Source organism: Bidens hawaiensis, unplaced genomic scaffold (genome assembly GCF_021521415.1).
Source record: "Bidens hawaiensis isolate Kalapana, Puna unplaced genomic scaffold, B.hawaiensis_p1.1 tig00049905_1, whole genome shotgun sequence".
NCBI lineage: Eukaryota > Viridiplantae > Streptophyta > Magnoliopsida > Asterales > Asteraceae > Bidens > Bidens hawaiensis.
In genome coordinates this window covers 73,277-91,251 of record NW_027506128.1, presented here as the reverse complement: position 1 = coordinate 91,251, position 17,975 = coordinate 73,277, and the positions used below count along the sequence as shown (strand labels likewise).

Sequence of the window (17,975 nt, the reverse complement as noted above, 5' to 3'; positions counted from 1 at the left end):
GACGCATTCCAGGGTGGAGCGCAGAAGAGTACCCCTCCGCCCATGACGGTAGGCTTGGTCAGCCTACCTGAGGCGACGACCCAGGCGGCTGCGCCTGCGCCTGCTTCCGCTGGTTCAGTTGCTCACTCCGTTGAGCCGACTGTTCCAGCTGGGATGACATCACCGCCGGCTGTGAGTGCCATTTTTACCGCATCTTTCACTGAGCCGGCGGTTACTTTTGCCGCGGATTCCGCAGCGGCGACCGCGGCGGCTTTTACCATGCCTCCGTCATCGGCAACGACGGCCGATCCTTCAGGTATGCATGGGGCTTATCACCAACCTCTGCCTCCTTCCCATCTGCCTGACCTCTTAGATGGATTTCCATTGGGTTCAGGTGATGGGTTTGGCGGCTATCGGCCTGTTGTTGACCCTTCAGGTGCGTAGGGTTCGTTTGGCCCTTTTATATTTTTATCATCTTTTCCTAACTGCTTTATGTTTTTTGCAGTGTCGGATTCCAATGAAGTGTATGTTCCACGATGGAACATCCCCCGAGGAACAACCCTTCGCACACCTGTGGAGTGCGTGGAGTGGGCTCGTCACGCAGCTCCCAGTGGTGCGTTGGGGGAAGCCATGGCTAGCTACCAGGAGGGTAGGCTAACCAATAAGCTTCGGGTTCTCCTGGCCCGGATGCAGCCGCGCGTCGAGCTGCTTTGTCGTGAAAACGACAAGTTAAAAGCAGCTCGCATTCAAGAAATAGCTTAAGCGCGGGCTGTCCGGGAGGAGAACAAGAGACTTACCGCAGTGGCTGCGGAAAAGGAGAAGGCCTTCAAGGCCCTCGAGGTTGAAGTTCAGGCCCGGCTCGAGGCCCGTTCCAAGGCTGCCCAAGCTGTTAACGAACAGCTTCGGCTGGCTAAGGAAACTGCAAGGAACGCAACCGAGAGGGCCACCAAGGCTGAAGCTGTTGCTGAGCCTCTACGCGTGGAGAATGAGAAGCTTAAAGCCAAATTAGAGGCTCTCCAGCAGGCTCATGATGCCTTGGCGATGGAAGACGCCAAAAAGCTCCAAGAGATCTTGGACCAGAGGGGGGTGCTTGACCACACTGAGCGGAAGCTAAATGGCGTCGAAGAGGCTGCGGCTAAAGAAGTGTTGCTTGCCAACCTCAATAAAAGTGAAGCCGAACGCGCCCGTAACGAAGCTCAAGCTGCCCTCCAAGAAGCTCTGGTTGCCAAGGAATGGCTTCTTCGAGAAGCGTTGTCTCAGGTAAGCTTTTCATGTCTTTACGCTTTTCTTTGTAAATAGAAAAGGTTTTGATACTTGTATTTTTTCTTGTAGGTTGTGCATCGAGTCTTCACGGAGAGGTCTTATGATGATGCTATGAGCGCAGCCCTCAACGCTTCTCATGAGGATGGGGAAAAGGCCGGCTTCCTGCTTGGTCTAGGGTTCGTTGAGAAAGGCATCCCGCCTTCCAACTTCCCTTTATTTGATGTGGATACTGAAGCTGTATACGACCAAGCAGTGAATCAGTATGCCGCCTTCCCGCATCCGGTGGTGGAGAAGGTGAACCAAGTTGCTACTGCTGATGATGGGCTAGCTATCCTTAAAGCTTTCCTTGAACCGTCACGTTCTACTGATGGTGCGGGTCCAAGTGGAAGTGGCCCTGAAGCTTGATCCTGAAGATCCCTTCCCACTGTTAGGATAGGTTTAGCTTGTATAGATTTATTTTCTTGTAGGCGGGTAGTTACTCGGCCATTCTTGTAATGAATCATTGTGAAATATAAATCTTTGTGCGGGTAAGACCGCTATTTTCACTGGATTCCTTGCTTTATAAACGTTATATGACTTGCATACTTTAGTTTAAATTAGCAATTTTCCAAGTGTTAAGAATAAGTTAACCTTTGAACGTGGTAGATAATAGGTTGAAGTTTTGCTTCCTCTTTCGTGATTGTGCGGGTAGGACCGTCACTTGCACTTAGTAGGATGGCTAAACTTTACCTACATCTGACCTGCGTGGAGGTTTTCCACATCTTTTTAGAAATTTCTAAATGTTTAGGATAAGTTAACCTTTGAACGTGGTAGATAATAGGTTGAAGTTTTGCTTCCTCTTTCGTGATTGTGCGGGTAGGACCGTCACTTGCACTTAGTAGGATGGCTAAACTTTACCTACATCTAACCTGCGTGTAGGTTTTCCTCATCCTTAGAAATTTTCTATTTTGAATAAGTTATCCGTTCGACGCGCGGTTGTCAATAGGTTCGGTTTCCTCTCATGATTTGTGCGGTTAGGACCGGCACTTTCATTTAGTTGACCAAAGTTTACCTATGACTGACCTGCGTGAAGGTTTGCCGTTTTTTGGGTTTATGCGGGTTTTGCCGCCTTCCCCACGCAACGACTTTCCACGTAATTATGCGGTGAAAACCGGCATATCAGTGTTGAATAATTTAACCATTCGACGCGCGGTTGTTAATAGGTTAGTGTTCAGTTTCCTCTATCATGATTCATGCGGATAGACCGGCACTTTCATTTAGTGGGATGACTGAACTTTACCCTTCAACTGACCTGCGTGTAGGTTTGCCGTTTTTTGGTTTTATACGGGTTTTGCCGCCTTCCCCACGCAACGACCTTCCACGTAATTATGCGGTGAAAACCGGCATATCCGTGTTGAATAAATTAACCGTTCGACGCGCGGTTGTTAATAGGTTAGTGTTCAGTTTCCTCTATCATGATTCATGCGGATAGACCGGCACTTTCATTTAGTGGGATGACTGAACTTTACCTTTAACTGACCTGCGTGAAGGTTTGCCATTTTTTGGGTTTATGCGGGTTTTGCCGCCTTCTCCACGCAACGACCTTCGGCGTAATTATGCGGTGAAAACCGGCATATCCGTGTTGAATAAATTAACCGTTCGACGCGCGGTTGTTAATAGGTTAGTGTTCAGTTTCCTCTATCATGATTCATGCGGATAGACCGGCACTTTCATTTAGTGGGATGACTGAATTTTACCTTTAACTGACCTGCGTGAAGGTTTGCCATTTTTTGGGTTTATGCGGGTTTTGCCGCCTTCCCCACGCAACGACTTTTCACACTTATGTATGCGGTTAAAACCGGCATCAGTGTTGATAGTTCATAAAGTATAAATGTAAAATCATCAGCGTCGATGTTCTAAGGAGAATCATTTCCATTAGAAGTGGCTCTGGGCCTTTTCTTTACAAATTTGGAATTGATCTACATGCAAACTGTGTAATTGAGCTCCCTTCCCTGTTGTTGGGATGGGAGTGCCATCGAGCCGATATGCACCTGGTTCGGGATCTCGTTGTTTGCGCAGTATGTAGTCTCCAACATTGAAGCTGCAATTTTATTCGTGTTTTCCCCAACTGGGGTTCTACACGCATCAGCCTGCTCAGCGTTCATTGCGCCACGAGGTGCGCGAGCGTCCCATCTATGACAAATGCTTCGACCATGTCCTTTACGTCTATGCATTCTTCAGTGTTGTGGCCTTTTGTCCTGTGAAAGTCACAGTATTTGCTCCGATCAGCATTGTGACGATGTCGGATTATTGGAGCCTTTGGCCATGGGAGCTCCTCAGTGGCGAATATCTCGGTGACGCTTTTGGTGAGTGGCGTCCATCTGGAGTTCTTGTTTGACTGTACGTTATCCCTTCCGCCTAACCGATGTTGCAAGCTGGATGTGGTGTCAAAGTTTACCCTTGACTGCCAAATGCCTAGCTTCCGCTTTTTGTTTAGTCGGGCGGTAAGGACGTTGTCTTCTCTTGTTTTCTGGTTGTAGAGGTTTGTGCTCTGTGGGAGATCTCTACCCAGTTGCTTCTCCGTTTCTGCAAAGCGTTTTGCTGCTGTCATGATGGCATCCCATGTGGATGGCATGCCATCTTTACCCGTTAAGGTGCGGATGAGCTCTGAGTCGTTCGCGCCCTGGATGAAAGCAGCGCGAACAAGATCTTCGCTAATATTACCCAGACTTAGCTTCTTTGAGTTGAAGCGAGTGATGAAGTTTGGCAAAGATTCATCTTCCTCTCGAATGCATTTGAGGATTGTCCATTGTTCCTCGGTATACTTTCTTTGCTGGCTGAAGTGTTGGCTAAACTTTTGCTGGAAGTCTTCCCAACCGTAGATGTGGTGGACCGGTAGACGATCGAACCACGCTCTAGCAGCCCCAACAAACGTCATTTGGAACATGTAACACCACGTGGGTTCCGTCCAATTGCTGACGGTTGCCCCCGCTATGAATCTGTTCAAATGATCGTCTGGATCAGATATACCATCATATATGCCTATGTTGGACATTTGTTTGGCACTTTTTGGGGCAATTGCTTCCGCAATGTCCCTTGCAAATTTGGACGTTCCCGCATTTGCAACAGTTGGTCTAAATGTTTTGGAGAAGTCACGTGGGCTTCCACCTGGGTTTTTTGGTTTGAAGGCTTCCCCAAAACGCCTTCTCGGTTGGGAGTCCGTTTCTTTACGCTTCCCTTTCGCCTTATGAAGAGGGTTTGCGTCTCTATCGGATTCCTCCGAATCATCGTCCAAGTATTCTTCGAATTCGTCAGCCTGTTGGACGGAACGCAAGCGTTCGTCCAACTCAGCTTGGAATTCTTTCTGACGTGCCTCCGCCCATGCCTTAACTTCATCGAGTGTTTGGCGGGGGAGCCTTGTTCGTTTCTCTAACTGGGTATCGGTGAATCCCAGTGAGCGATTATTTACTGCACTTGCCCCAGCTTGGGTAACTGGGGTAGTGTTCGTAAAGTTTACTTCACTTGCCCCGGCTTGGGTAACCGGGGTACTGTTTGTAAAGACTGTGTAGCCGGTATTCCCCCCAGTAGCTGGGGTTGTGGTTACCGGAGTTTCTTTAACCATCTTTCCAGAAGTTTGAAAAAAACTGAAAAGAAATGAAGTTCTAGCTTTTATGCACGGATGGCGCCAATGAAGAAACACTAATCTGACCCTGGGCAGATTACGGGTAACCTGGGGGTTAGATAGATGTTTCCCACGAGGGGTTAGACCCGGCAAAGATGGTTCTTCTGATAACCTGCAAAACAGACACCGTGAGCTCGTCACTGAGAAGGGGGGGATTCCTCCTTGTGACCACCCTCCGGCGTGAGAATCAGACTAGATTGCTCTTTAAATATAAATGTATATTAAGAGATTGCTAGAGCAGATATCATGTATAATATGATGATAATGTGATAAGATAAGATGATCATACCATTTGGGGTATTTATAGCCGAATGTAGGTTTCCAAGGAGGTGTGGCTGGCTGAATAGTATTCCTGTTCTACCAACTGTAGCCTACGCACGTGCCCTGCTGGTAGTTGGTGGGTAGGCAGCGGCTGACATTGACCAGGCCTGCTGTGTACTATTCCTTTTCCACCAACTGCCGGCTATGCACGTGGTATGACAGGAGTTGGTGAGTAGGCAGCGGCTAATAGTGACATACAGTACAAGAGCATGCTGCTCGCCATACTGTTGTCAATAAGCTGTCGTATCTTTAGTCAGATCTTTTGCCCATACCTCGTCAGGTACAGTACAAAAGATCTTCCCGTATCGTACGGACTGGCTTTTGGGCGGGAGTATTCCCCCTCCCGCCTTTGTGCGGGATTGTTCCCGGCTTTGCTCATTCCTTCAGGTGACACTGAGTGATTGAGACCTAAGTGCCTTGTGCGTGTAGCCTTGCTGCGCTGGTGGCCTTCCCTGATGGCTTGTATCCGCAGCTGCGGGAACAGGCAGAGTACTTCACCATTGAGAGGCATTTCCTGCGGGAACAGCTTGCGTACTGCGCGTAAGGACGTCACGTCTCTGAGCATGGTTGGTCCTGCGGATCCAGTTGGTTTCTGCGCAGACGTCCCTCTTCAAGGTGAGTTTTGCGGGTCCAACTGGGCTCTGCTGGGACCTACCTCTTCAATTACGAACCTATTTTAGTGAAAAGACCAATTATAGTTCCAACCAAGGTCTAGCTCGAATAAATTCCAAAGAAGTATATTACATTTCTCATTTGTCACAATTTACTAAGTTTGTGTCACATGGTCATTAAAAGATGGTATTTTTTTCTGTTCGGATAATCCAGAAACCGGATTAAAGTAATATATGTAAAAGAGTTGTGTACTAATTAGTTCAATAAGTGGAAAAGGCTATGATTCTCCTTCTAAATTTGAAGTGAGAATATTACTACCTTGTGAACAGTTAGTTACAAATTGCATATATGTAGGTTAGCAGGTCTTGGCCAATCATGTGATAATGATCTAAACGCGACATTTAACAAGAGAAAATGCATAATATGGAAAGATGATGAAATACTCGTTAATGGCCATAGATGAATTGATGGAGATACAATTTAAGAGTTAAAAAATCAGGTTTATAACAGTGCAAAGAGTAGTTTAAATATAACAAGTTTTAGTGGCATGCGTACGTGAATAGTAGCTTAAATAGCTCAATATTCATGAAGATAGCGAAGGATACATAGATCTGAATGCGGCTGCTGCTGCAAAGGATGAAGTTGGTCTAAATAACGTTGGTATTATACCAACGTGAATGTAGCTGAAGGTATGCCAAGGAACTTCGACCTGTACGTCGAAGTTGGTGTCGAGTATGAAAAATTTTATTTAAACTAATATTCATGTTTGCCATTAATACTTATTAAATTTAAACTACTACTCTTTGGATTGTTATAAACCTGATTTTACAACTCTTAATTATTATCACCCACTTCCAGTTCATCATCAGTCATCCTCGAAGGCACAAGCAGACTAACAAAACACACACACGAAACTCGTCACAACATATTAACCGCCAAAACAAACACCTTAGCACTTGAATTCCCATTTCCCTAATTCTCCAACGAACAATTGGTTTCATTCTGACCTGCAACCTATGGAACAAACCTATTCAGAAGTAGAACAACCTCTAGCTCATGTAAATACCAAAATACCAATGAAGTGTACTACATTTCCCATTTCTCACAAATCAAACAATTTATTAGCTCTGTGCCTCAATGGTCACTAAAGACGGCCTTTTGTTCTGTTCGGATCATTCGGTAGCTGGAAACCTGGTTAAAGTATTTAAGTAATACATTTAAAAAATCTGGGTACTTAGTTCAGAAGTGGAAACGGATATCATTCTCCTGTTAAACGTTAAGAAAATAACTACCTTACAAAAAGTAAGTTACAAAGTGTATGTGTGCAGGTCTAATATACGGTCAACCACTACAGTCTTGATCATGTGATTATGTAGGTAAGAACGTCAAAATGTTGAGCTGACATGGTGATGTGTCATTTCCTTGATTATATCATCTTTTCTTATTTAAAAATGTTGTCGTGGCATTTCTTTAATACGCCGAATAAACTAAAAAAATACCACGTCAGCATCATTCGACAACAAAAAAATGTAAAATAAATCAAGAAAACAACACATCACCATTGCAACTCAGCATTTTGACATTGCATGGTTTCAGGTTATCGGATGACCCAAACTGCACAAAAGACCATCTTTTTAATGACCCACGGACGTAAAAATTATTAAATTGTTTCCATTCTGGGACAAATGATACGACTACATTGGTATTCTATGTATAAAAATTAAAGTAGCTGGATATTTTTATATTATGGGTGAAGTTCAGCAAAAAGAGCTCTCAAGCCTCAAACTTCTCATTTCTAGAGTAGATGGGTGATAGGACTGCTCAGTGGCGAAGCTTGGGCTTAGTCACGGGGTGACCGAAGTCACGGACCCAAATATTTACGGGTCGACGATTCAGTTCATGTTGGTGATTTGGTTGGGTCGGATAAAACAATTTGACATCTATATATCTAATTTTTCTTCATTTATTTAAACAATTGTTCTTACAATAAAAAAACAAAATAATTTTTTAACCAACAAATAACTAAAATATTCATGTTAATGCGAGATGAATGATGAGTAGAGATAAGAAAATTCGATATCGGTACAGATTTGGTACCTTCGGTACCGAATAGGTACTAAAATTTTGAGTTTCGGTACCAGTATATCACTATATCTCAAATTTTACCCTCAATACAGGTACCGAACCGAATATTTTGGCATCCGTACCGTACCTCATCCTTAAGAGTGAATACCTAGAAGAAGAATTGCAGAGACCTAAAATATTTATAAATATAAATATTTTACTATTCGACTACTATTTTGTAACTTGTGTTTATAAATACTGTAAGGTTTTAGAAATTAACCAAATGATGGGGTATTATATTTCGAAAAAAATCAGTGGTGACCGATAGCATTTTGGGAAAATACATTGGGGGTGACCGCGCTTAATACCTATATAAATTTTCGAGAAACAATGCGAAATTTACCCTATTAACAAAGAAAACGGCAGTGGCCGGGGCCACCCCCGGTCCTCAAAGAGCTTCGCCCCTGGGACTGCTTATAGTTTTCCACAATATTGGAGCCAGAGTTTTTCCCATTAGAGATATTTTTTTCAGTGCTTGAACTTTTATAAACTCGACATAAGAACTTTGGGGCCGGGACGAGTTTTTATCACCAAAGTTCCAATCAATAACAACTAACCAACTATTTTCAATCAAGTTTCACATATAATTTCTGATGTAAAGAATGATAAAGGTTTTTGTAAAAAGAACAACAAAAAGACACTAGCCTGAAAGGTGTGAATAGCAGGAGAAAGAGGGTTGAGTCAACATGTTAAATGTTAGTTTCCTTATGATTCTTGATCCCCTCTTGGCAATGGCATTGTCTTTCTTTAATTTTGGAGTTTATGCTGCTGAAAATAAATGTATTTTATGGTCTCTTTTGCTTTTTTGTGACATAATTTGCTCTTTTGTATTCTGTGGAGGTTCTTTGCTGGTTTCATCCCCAATCTTGATTTGAAGCATTGCATTATTTATTTCTTGCAAGTTTGCGAATACTGCTAATTGAAAAGTTATTGTCTTTGAATATTGAGCTTTTTTCTATCAAGTTTCATCAGCTAAAGCATCAACCTCGGTGCCAATAGTTACACGTGTACTAGACATCTAATTTTAGGTTTTCCATTAGTAAATTGATAGAAATAAACAAAATAAGGACAGTTGGCCCGATTCGAGAGGGGCTAGTCTCTAGTTAATCCGATCGAGATTAGAAGAGGTATAAAAAGCTTAAATTTGATCAACATAAACATTCATACCGTAGAGACTAAAACAAGATCCTACAAATAGACACAATTTTATAATAAGTGTTGCTGTTACTTAGACCCTTCAACTTCGTATCACATTCATAGTAACAAGTTTATTGTTGAATGCGCTAAAAACGAGCATTTTCAACAAGCATTATGATGATATGAGTTTACTAATTTGTTCTGTTTATTATTTTCCATTCTTTACAAAAATTTGGTTAGATAGTCATTGGTATGATCTATAATTAGGAAGACTTAAACACATCACCAAAAACTATTAGTGTTGGTTGTTGATTTTGAAATTGTATCCTGATTACAGTATACTATAGTTAATAAGTAGCATGAACAAAAAGAGAGAGATAGAACAAACTGGTACCTTCTAATGTCATAGCATCTTGCACATGAACATTACTAAGGATTCTCTAAATCTTCAACCTGACGCCGTGTTGTATTTTATGAGAAGATGCTTGGATGAAGAAGGTAGCTGATGCAATTTCGGAAGCGATCAATGGCTTGAGAGACTCATGATTAACAAAGACGAATAAACGAACCGAAGTTCCAAGAACAATGTTCTTATAATATCAAACTTAATCTAAAACTGAATAACAAAGAAACCCTAGCACAATATTTATACTAAAAGAAAAAGAGATAAACATGGAAACGAGATAAACGTAAAATAGTAAAAGATAAACTAATAATAAAAAAGATTCATGATGCTCCTGCATCGCATCAGTAGCACTCAACACACAGTTAATCATATCAAACAAAATGCGAGATATCAAGTGATCGGATTGCTGGTTTGTAACAGACAGAAAGAAGTAAGTAGAGTAGATTGCCTGTCGGTTTAGACGGGACTTTTCTAGGTACGTAGTTTATGTTTTGATAATTTAGAAAAAATAAATAAATACAAAGGGGTTAATTTTCACTCAACTGATATTGAGTGATAATTTCAAGTGGTGAATTATGTATCTCGATTCTACTTGCCCTACGCGTGTTGTTTGGTGGTGAATTTTGTATCCAAACGATCCAGTCATCTTTACCACCCTACTCGTTTATATTTTATTTCAAATCTTTCATCCGTTATGTATCATTTGGTATTAGAGCCGAAATTCCTCATAAGATTTCGGGACCCCAATTTCAAACAACAATTCAGAAGACCACCTACCAGCCAAGAATGGGAGAAATAGTTGCAATAAATGGAACATCAAATAAAAGGAACTCAACCGTGAGATCCTCAGGAATGAACGACAAAATGGAAAGCATAAGACCTGAAAATCAAATGTAAAATGAATCTGCATACAATGTACAAGCTTACCACTCAAATTCAAGTTTTTTTTTTTTTTTTTTAATTTCAAACTGTAAGACAATGGAATTAATACTGATAAACTAATTACAACACATAGATAACTAGTTTGAGGCCCGTGTATTACACGGGTAATTGTAGAAAATTTTAAACTTTGACCATTAAGTGAAATACAGTCAACAAATTGACCATATATTGTTAATATAATTACAATTAAATTAAAATTACAGAAATTACATAACTAATATTACACATATATGCTACAAATAGGTAAAACTTTCTTTTACCTACATTTGTGATTGTATTAGCAAGTATACATTTTTTTTATCAAAAATCAAAATCTTTAGTTCATATCTACTTGAACTCTTAATAAAGTAACATACAGATCTACTTATAACTCTTGATATAACCATATATAGTTGTCCGTGTGTCAAAAAAAGGTTCTCCAAGTACATACAACTCTAGATAAATGATAATATATATCCATGATACAAATAAAAAAATATTGATACACATAAAATATCATAGCTTTTAATCAATTAATACGGTGTCATTTGAGAACATCTGCTAATGTTTATAAAAAACATGATTATCCCAAAACCTATATACCTGAACTTTGATATTATAATCATCCTTAGTATATTTACAATTTGAAATTGATTGATTATGATAAATTTGTTGTTATTAATATTCTGTGTATGACAAATTTTTAATTGACTTTATATTTTACATTTTAGAATTGTATAATCAACCAACATAACAACCGAAAATTTAAATATAACAAAATGATTTGTTTATTTCATATGAATGTAATTGCCAAGAAAATGAAAAATACATGTTTTACCTATAACATGAAACCCAACCCAAGAAAAACCCGTACCTGAACCCAAATTAACCCGACCCGAGAAACTCGAACCCAATAAAATACTAACCCGAACCTGAACCGAAGTAATTCGGGTTGGTTCTTGGGTCCGAATTCTAGGTTTCGGGTCAACTCAAAAATTTTTAGTTTTAAAATCATATGTATTTTTAGGTATCAAAGGCTAAGCCTTAGCCATTGACGTTATCAGGATTTATTCAAAGTCGATTGTTTCCACATATTATGAATCGAATGTTTATTGTTTATTATTTTGAATATAAACCATAATAAGCAATTTAGTTAACACTTCAAAATTCACTAATCGTTTCTTGTCAATACATATGGAGATTACCTATTATATGTAGTAATGGATTTAGTTGGAATAAACTTAATTTTAATGTCATATATTGAAATGACTTAAAAGATATGAACCATATATTAAAATTGGTTGAAAAAAAGATGAGAAAGACTATGGTATTGACAAGTAGCAAAAATGGTAGTCTTTTATTAGAATAGATACATAACACAGACCCGAAAAATAAGTTAAGCAGATTAAAATTAATTTTAGATATTGATTAAAATTAAGTGATGACATTTATAATTTAAAGTCACTTAAAAAAAGTATATTGAAAGTCACTTAAAAGGATATGATGTTTGAATAACAAATAAAGTGAGTGGGTAATGACCAATGTAGTATCCATATTTAAGGAAATGAGTTAAAAAATATGAGAATGGATGAGAGTGTGACAAGTGGCATATAGTAGTAGTTATTTATTAGAATAGTAAGATGGATTGCAAACCCCAAATACCTAATTGGCCCATGGGCTAATAATAAACCTAATATCCAATAAAACCGTACTACAATCTCACAAACGGCCTTCCAAGTTTGAGGACAAACTTCTTTAAAGAAGGGGAGGATGATATACGTACATCAGGTTCGGTTTATAAAATTGGTTAACCAGGTCGTGTCTTTACCCGCACCGGAACCCGAAGACCCGGTTCAACGTAATCAAGTCGAATCGCGATTTGTCCCGCTTATCAACTTAGACGCTTCCAACAAATCTTGACTCTTTTTTTGAAGATGTTTTGATAAAGCATTTGTGATCTCTAAAATTTCATTCAACAAGTGTATATAAAACACAAATTCAAGAGTCTTAATATATGATAGAATACCTTTCGCATTAGATTTTTGTTGCACACTATCTCCATCTAATTTAATAAATTGAAGCACCTCAACAACTTCTGGGACTAATTTTAACAAACTTGTGATTGTTCTATGATGAGAACCCTATCGCGTGTCTCCGGCTCGTGCTGCCGTGGGGCTACGCTGCTACAGTGGAGGTGTGGAGGATTGGTGGCTACGCTGCTACAGTGGAGGTCCAAGGTTTGTATGTGCAGTACAATTATTATTTTTTTTGTAAATCAGTAAATGGATAGGTGAAGGTGAATTGGGTTGGGTTTGGTTAATGGGTTTTTTTTTGTTTGGGCTTTGGCTTTTGATTGGGTTTAAAACATATATTGGTTGGGCTTAAAATCTTAGCCGTAACGTTATTTTTTTTCCATCCGTAACGAAACACGAAAATCGGCTAATTTTTTTACACTACCCGTAAAAAATTGAGCCGTAGTGGCCGTAAGGTATTTCCGCCCCTGTGAGTTTAGGTTAAGACGAGTTGCCTGAAAAGGTAGGACTCGGTTTGAAAGGGTCGTTTTAGAAATAAAAAGTATCAAAATGGGTCCACGCTATAACATTTCTCGACGGCCAGAGGTGGAAATGGTGCTTTTGATGGTGCTGGCGGTGGTGGCTACGACAGTGGCAACATCGAGGATGAGGTGCGCATATGGTAGAAAAACTCGAATCCGACACGAAGCATCTAGACCGGTATTTGGGTATGTGACTGTGTATAAGATTGATTAAAAAAATAGGGGACTCTGTTATGAGTATGGCATTAGGTAATATCCGACACGACAACCTAAAACCATATACCTATTTACCTTAAACCTCTATTTTAAACAAACCGAACAAAATTAAATTAGACCTTATTCGTGTTCATTAATTTAGTTTTTATAATACAAAATGACGATTTACAAACATATAATAGGACAGAATTTTACGTCCGTGTTCGTTTGTGTTCATTCATTAACTTTATAAACATAAACAAATGGACAAATACAAATATATTAATAAAATTGAGAACAAAAATCAACATTTGAACTTCAAATTTTAATCGTCAAAATAAATATGAATTTTACTCGCACACATAATTATCCAAAATGTGACCTTATATAAAAGTGACCTAATATTTACAACTAGAAAGCTATATTATATGCTCAAACATACTGATACATAAAATCTGCCCATGAACAAGAGGTTACCAATCGTAACTAGGTCTATGACTTTCACTAGTTCACCAACAATGGCAAGAGCATTAAACACATTTTAAGACACCACCGAGACTTTCACTAGTTCACCCACAATGACAAACACATTTTTAGACACCATTGAGACACGGGTGAAAACAAACTTACAATGGCAAGAGCATTAAACACATTTTTAAGCACCACTGAAATACGGATGATACCATACAAGCCATTTGATGTTTTAGCGGCCCAAGAGTCATTGTGTTGGTAGGTTTCTGTCTGATGTTAATGAGTAGCAGGTAGACCTGCAAATTTGGCCAGTACGGGTTGTAGGGCATGGGGTGAGAGTCAAGGAACTTGATAGCAAAATGGTGAAGATTCTTATACCAACAATGTTCATATTGTATGAATAATGGGTTGCTCGTGATATGTATGAAGACAAGTATCACAAACTGATACCCTCTGTTCTATTATAATATTACCAAACATATAGTCTAAATGTCTAATTATGTTGGTTGAACCTTAAAACATAATAAAACTCCCACAATGACATTGTCTTACGAACAAACAAAGATAAGCCTGACCCCCCCCCCCCTCCGGAACCCACATTAAAAACCATTACATCTAAATGATACTCATAACCGAAAGAAGCCTTTTATCTCAAAAAGAGCTGGATTGAAACTTGAGGGAAACTCTTAAAGCAATGGCATAGGTTTGTAAATACTACTTAACATACATTTTCCAAAACGTCGTGCGATATGCCACTTTCAAAAGTAGAACAAAGTGTTAACACACCTTAATAATTCTATTCTAAAACCACAAAGTCAAGGTAGATTTCAAAAGTAGAACAAAGTGTTAACACACCTTAATAATTCTATTCTAAAACCACATAGTCAAGTTGGATAATATCTACCGTGAAAAAGGGCAACCCACCAACAAAGAAACAGCAACTGCAGGAGTGCAGGGTACCTAAAGCTTTTTTATCATCAATAAACTTAAAGATACATCAACACTGAAATCAATGGTGATGATATGAGGTGAATCATGAATACGCACAAAAGAACATACATGTATACGTTACATACTAGATACTGAAGGCCGTTAGATGTGATGCGAAAGTGAATATTGTGACTTGATTTACCTGAACATGATAAAACTGATTATTTACTATATCTAGTTCTAGGGGGGGCATATATATGTACACTAATTAGCATGCTTTTATCAATCCTGAATTCGTCATAAAAAGAGAAAAAAATTGATGATAAAACAAAGGGCTTAGGGCATACACAATAAAGGCATATGCTATACTACATACTAAAACGCGTTTTATTACTTTATATCACAATAACCGAAATTAGTGCTTGTAAAACTGTAATTATTCCAGGATCTGAGTTTTTGAACTAAAATAATGGAGAATCAAGTAAGAAATTGACGCAGAAAAGCCAATTAGCTAACCATCCTTAACTTTAATCAACGCGTCATGGTTTTGATAGATTTTAAACATCCAAAGACTCTCACATAACAAAGAATCTTGGCAAGGAGTCACAAACTTGAATTAGTCTACGTATTCCATAACTCGTATATTTTACCCAATAACTGGCTAAACAGAAACAACTATTAGCATTCTTCCCAATAACTGGCTAAACAGAAACATAGCATTCTTCTTTGATAAAACATCGGTGAAGTTAACTTAACTACATTAGCTGACCTGCATACAATTAACATCGTTTCACGCATCTTAAATTGACAGTCATTATGCTTCTTCCAATAATTATTTCCCACGCAGCGTTATTATAAACTCTAACGAAAAATAGCATCAGATAATCAGCATCATTCAATGCATCTTGAACTACAAAATCTATGTATCAACTCTTATCCACAACAACATCAGCAAAGTTAAAGCTAATCTAACTACTGATCTATATATACCATAAAACCGCATCATATCAAGTCAAAAAGTAACCAACGTTACGCGCAGAAAAAAATCATTTTATCACAAACCAACAAACTACACTATCAAAAAACAAAAAACAAAAAACAAAAAGGCTCAAACCAGTTTTACACCTTGGGATTACGAGAACCCTTTACCAAGCTTCTGAATCGAACAAAACATTTTCCGCCTCGACCCAACCGCATTTATTCCCATATCTTTAAGATCCTCTAACGTTAACAACGGCAAAACCTCATCATCAACTTCATGTACTTCGAAAACCGGCGCATACCTTCCTAACCCTAACTGATTCAACCAAACCCTCACACCATTCCTTTCCGGATTACTATTATTGTTCCAATTTCTCGCATCGGTATCCGAGGGTCCGTCTAATTCAACCCCATCCGAAACCCTAACCCTAGCTCCAGTCCCAGTTTCTTTACCACCATAATTCAAATCCATCTCATTATCCATCGAAAAATTCAAACTCTGAACATCATCATCATTATCATCATGATCAAAATCATCACTGTCGTCCATCTTCAACCCCCAATTTGACCGAACCCGCTTCGTACCCGAAAACCCCCTTTTCAATTTCGAACAAGCCCTAGCTTTCCAACTCCCAATCACATCATCATTATTATTATTATTATTATTGTTATCATTACCCCCATTATTCACATTATTATTATTATGACAACTCTCATTCCTACCATCTTTATCTTCACCGGAATCTTGAAACTCGCCGGTGCCTGTTAGGTTCACGAGCGGCCGTGTTTTCGACGATCTGGAATCTTTGGCGGGAAATTTCCACTGGGGTTGTTTTGTTCTTCGGGTATTATCGTATATGTGTTGATCTCCGATGTCGCCGAGCCGGACGCTGGGTCTACGCTGTCGTTTTAGTGGCGGCGCTGCGGCGGCGTCCGGTTGGAGAGTGACCGGAGGGCCAATAACGGCTGCGCCGCCGTTGGTTTGGTCTTCTACCGGTGGTTGTTGGTCGGACATTGGTTGAGAAGAAACGTGAAGGGTGGGTCTGCGTGTGTCTTTTATCAGTGTATCTATGTGACGACACGTTTGTGGTGGAGCACGAATGGTGGTGTCTTGTACAAACTATAAAATAGGCCCTTCATGTTTAGTAGGGTAGGTAATTCATACCCATTTAAAATTTTCCGGGCATATGATTCGGGTAGACACATTGTTGTGTACGGTTCTGTTCGGTTTAGTTATTGGGTGACACCAAAACCGAAACGAATCTATCTGTTATTTTAAAATACCAACCGATCGGTTTTCGGCTATTCGGTTTTCAGTTATTTTTGTTTTTTTTAATTGTGAGTAGACATTACAAAAAAAAAAAAAGAATTCATAAAAATAGAGTACTTCATATATATTGAATTCAAATATAATAATAAGCACGTTTTACGTGGAACTAAATAAATACAAAGTTGTTTGAACAGTATAGTTCAAAATATAACAAAGTTCTTAATCAAAAAAACACTAAAAGTTTGTCCTGAATCTTCATTTGTTATCTTATTCATTTTCAAAGTTTAGACCCAATCTTCATCACCGTCAATAGTAGATTCTTTGGGCGTTTTGTTTCTGGTCATAACATCTTTAAAAAACACGTAGAAAACATAGATTCGATTAATCAGTTCGGTTTGGTTTTTTTAAAATAGATAACCGAACCTAAACCCAAAAACCGATTTTTCGAAAAACTAAAAAATCCACCGTCTTTTAATGCTTCGGTTCGGTTTTTTCAGTTATTTGGTTTCGGTTCTGTTAATTCGGTTTTCTGTTCACCCTAGGTAGACGGGTATGTGGTTTTGGGTAATTGGGCCGGGTATCATCTAATCATATACCCGACCTATACATGCGGAAATTTTAACCCTAATCCCATACCCGTCGGGTTTCAAATATACATGTCCCATATGTTTCGAGTTTCGGGTATACTTGTCGGGCTCGAATCCTTAAGGTTAGGTTTTCTTTCTGTTTTGTTTCAATACTTTGGTTAACATTTCTTGCTTTGTTTGGCAAGTTTACAAATGATGTAATAATAACTTAATAAGTAGGTAACTCATATATACAAATTAATATTGTTGTCAGTTTTATTTACAAGAAGTTTAAGGATGTGTTTTAATGTTAGAGCATGGTTGTAGAATTTCCGACTAGGTGTCAATTAATTTCGACTAATACCAGTTAGTCTTGAATTTATCCCGATTAATCGATAGCCTCCCCCTTTCAACCAACTAGTGATTGCTAAAACACTGGTTAGAGCGAGAACTTTCAAGAGGTTACCCGTCTTGAATTGCTCTCATCTAACTGTGTTTTAACCATGAGTTCTACTCTTATTCTGAGTAATTACGTCCAAGTCACTGAATACTTTTCAGTAAGAAATCTCTCATATGGTTGTGTT

The 17,975-nt window shown here is 39.1% G+C and overlaps 1 protein-coding gene across 1 annotated transcript; it reads right to left on the bottom strand.

Annotated features, from left to right (window-relative positions):
- Positions 1-15,538: 15,538 nt before the first annotated feature.
- Positions 15,539-16,619, bottom strand: LOC143616805 (uncharacterized). Its single transcript, XM_077089530.1, has one exon. It carries the CDS (start codon positions 16,568-16,570, stop codon positions 15,707-15,709), a length of 864 nt encoding a protein of 287 aa, XP_076945645.1. The 5' UTR covers positions 16,571-16,619; the 3' UTR covers positions 15,539-15,706.
- Positions 16,620-17,975: the final 1,356 nt, after the last annotated feature.

What these genes read in the sequence shown, in the direction of transcription:
- LOC143616805 (XM_077089530.1), bottom strand. Translation starts at nt 16,570, where the DNA reads ATGTCCGACCAACAACCACCGGTAGAAGACCAAACCAACGGCGGCGCA.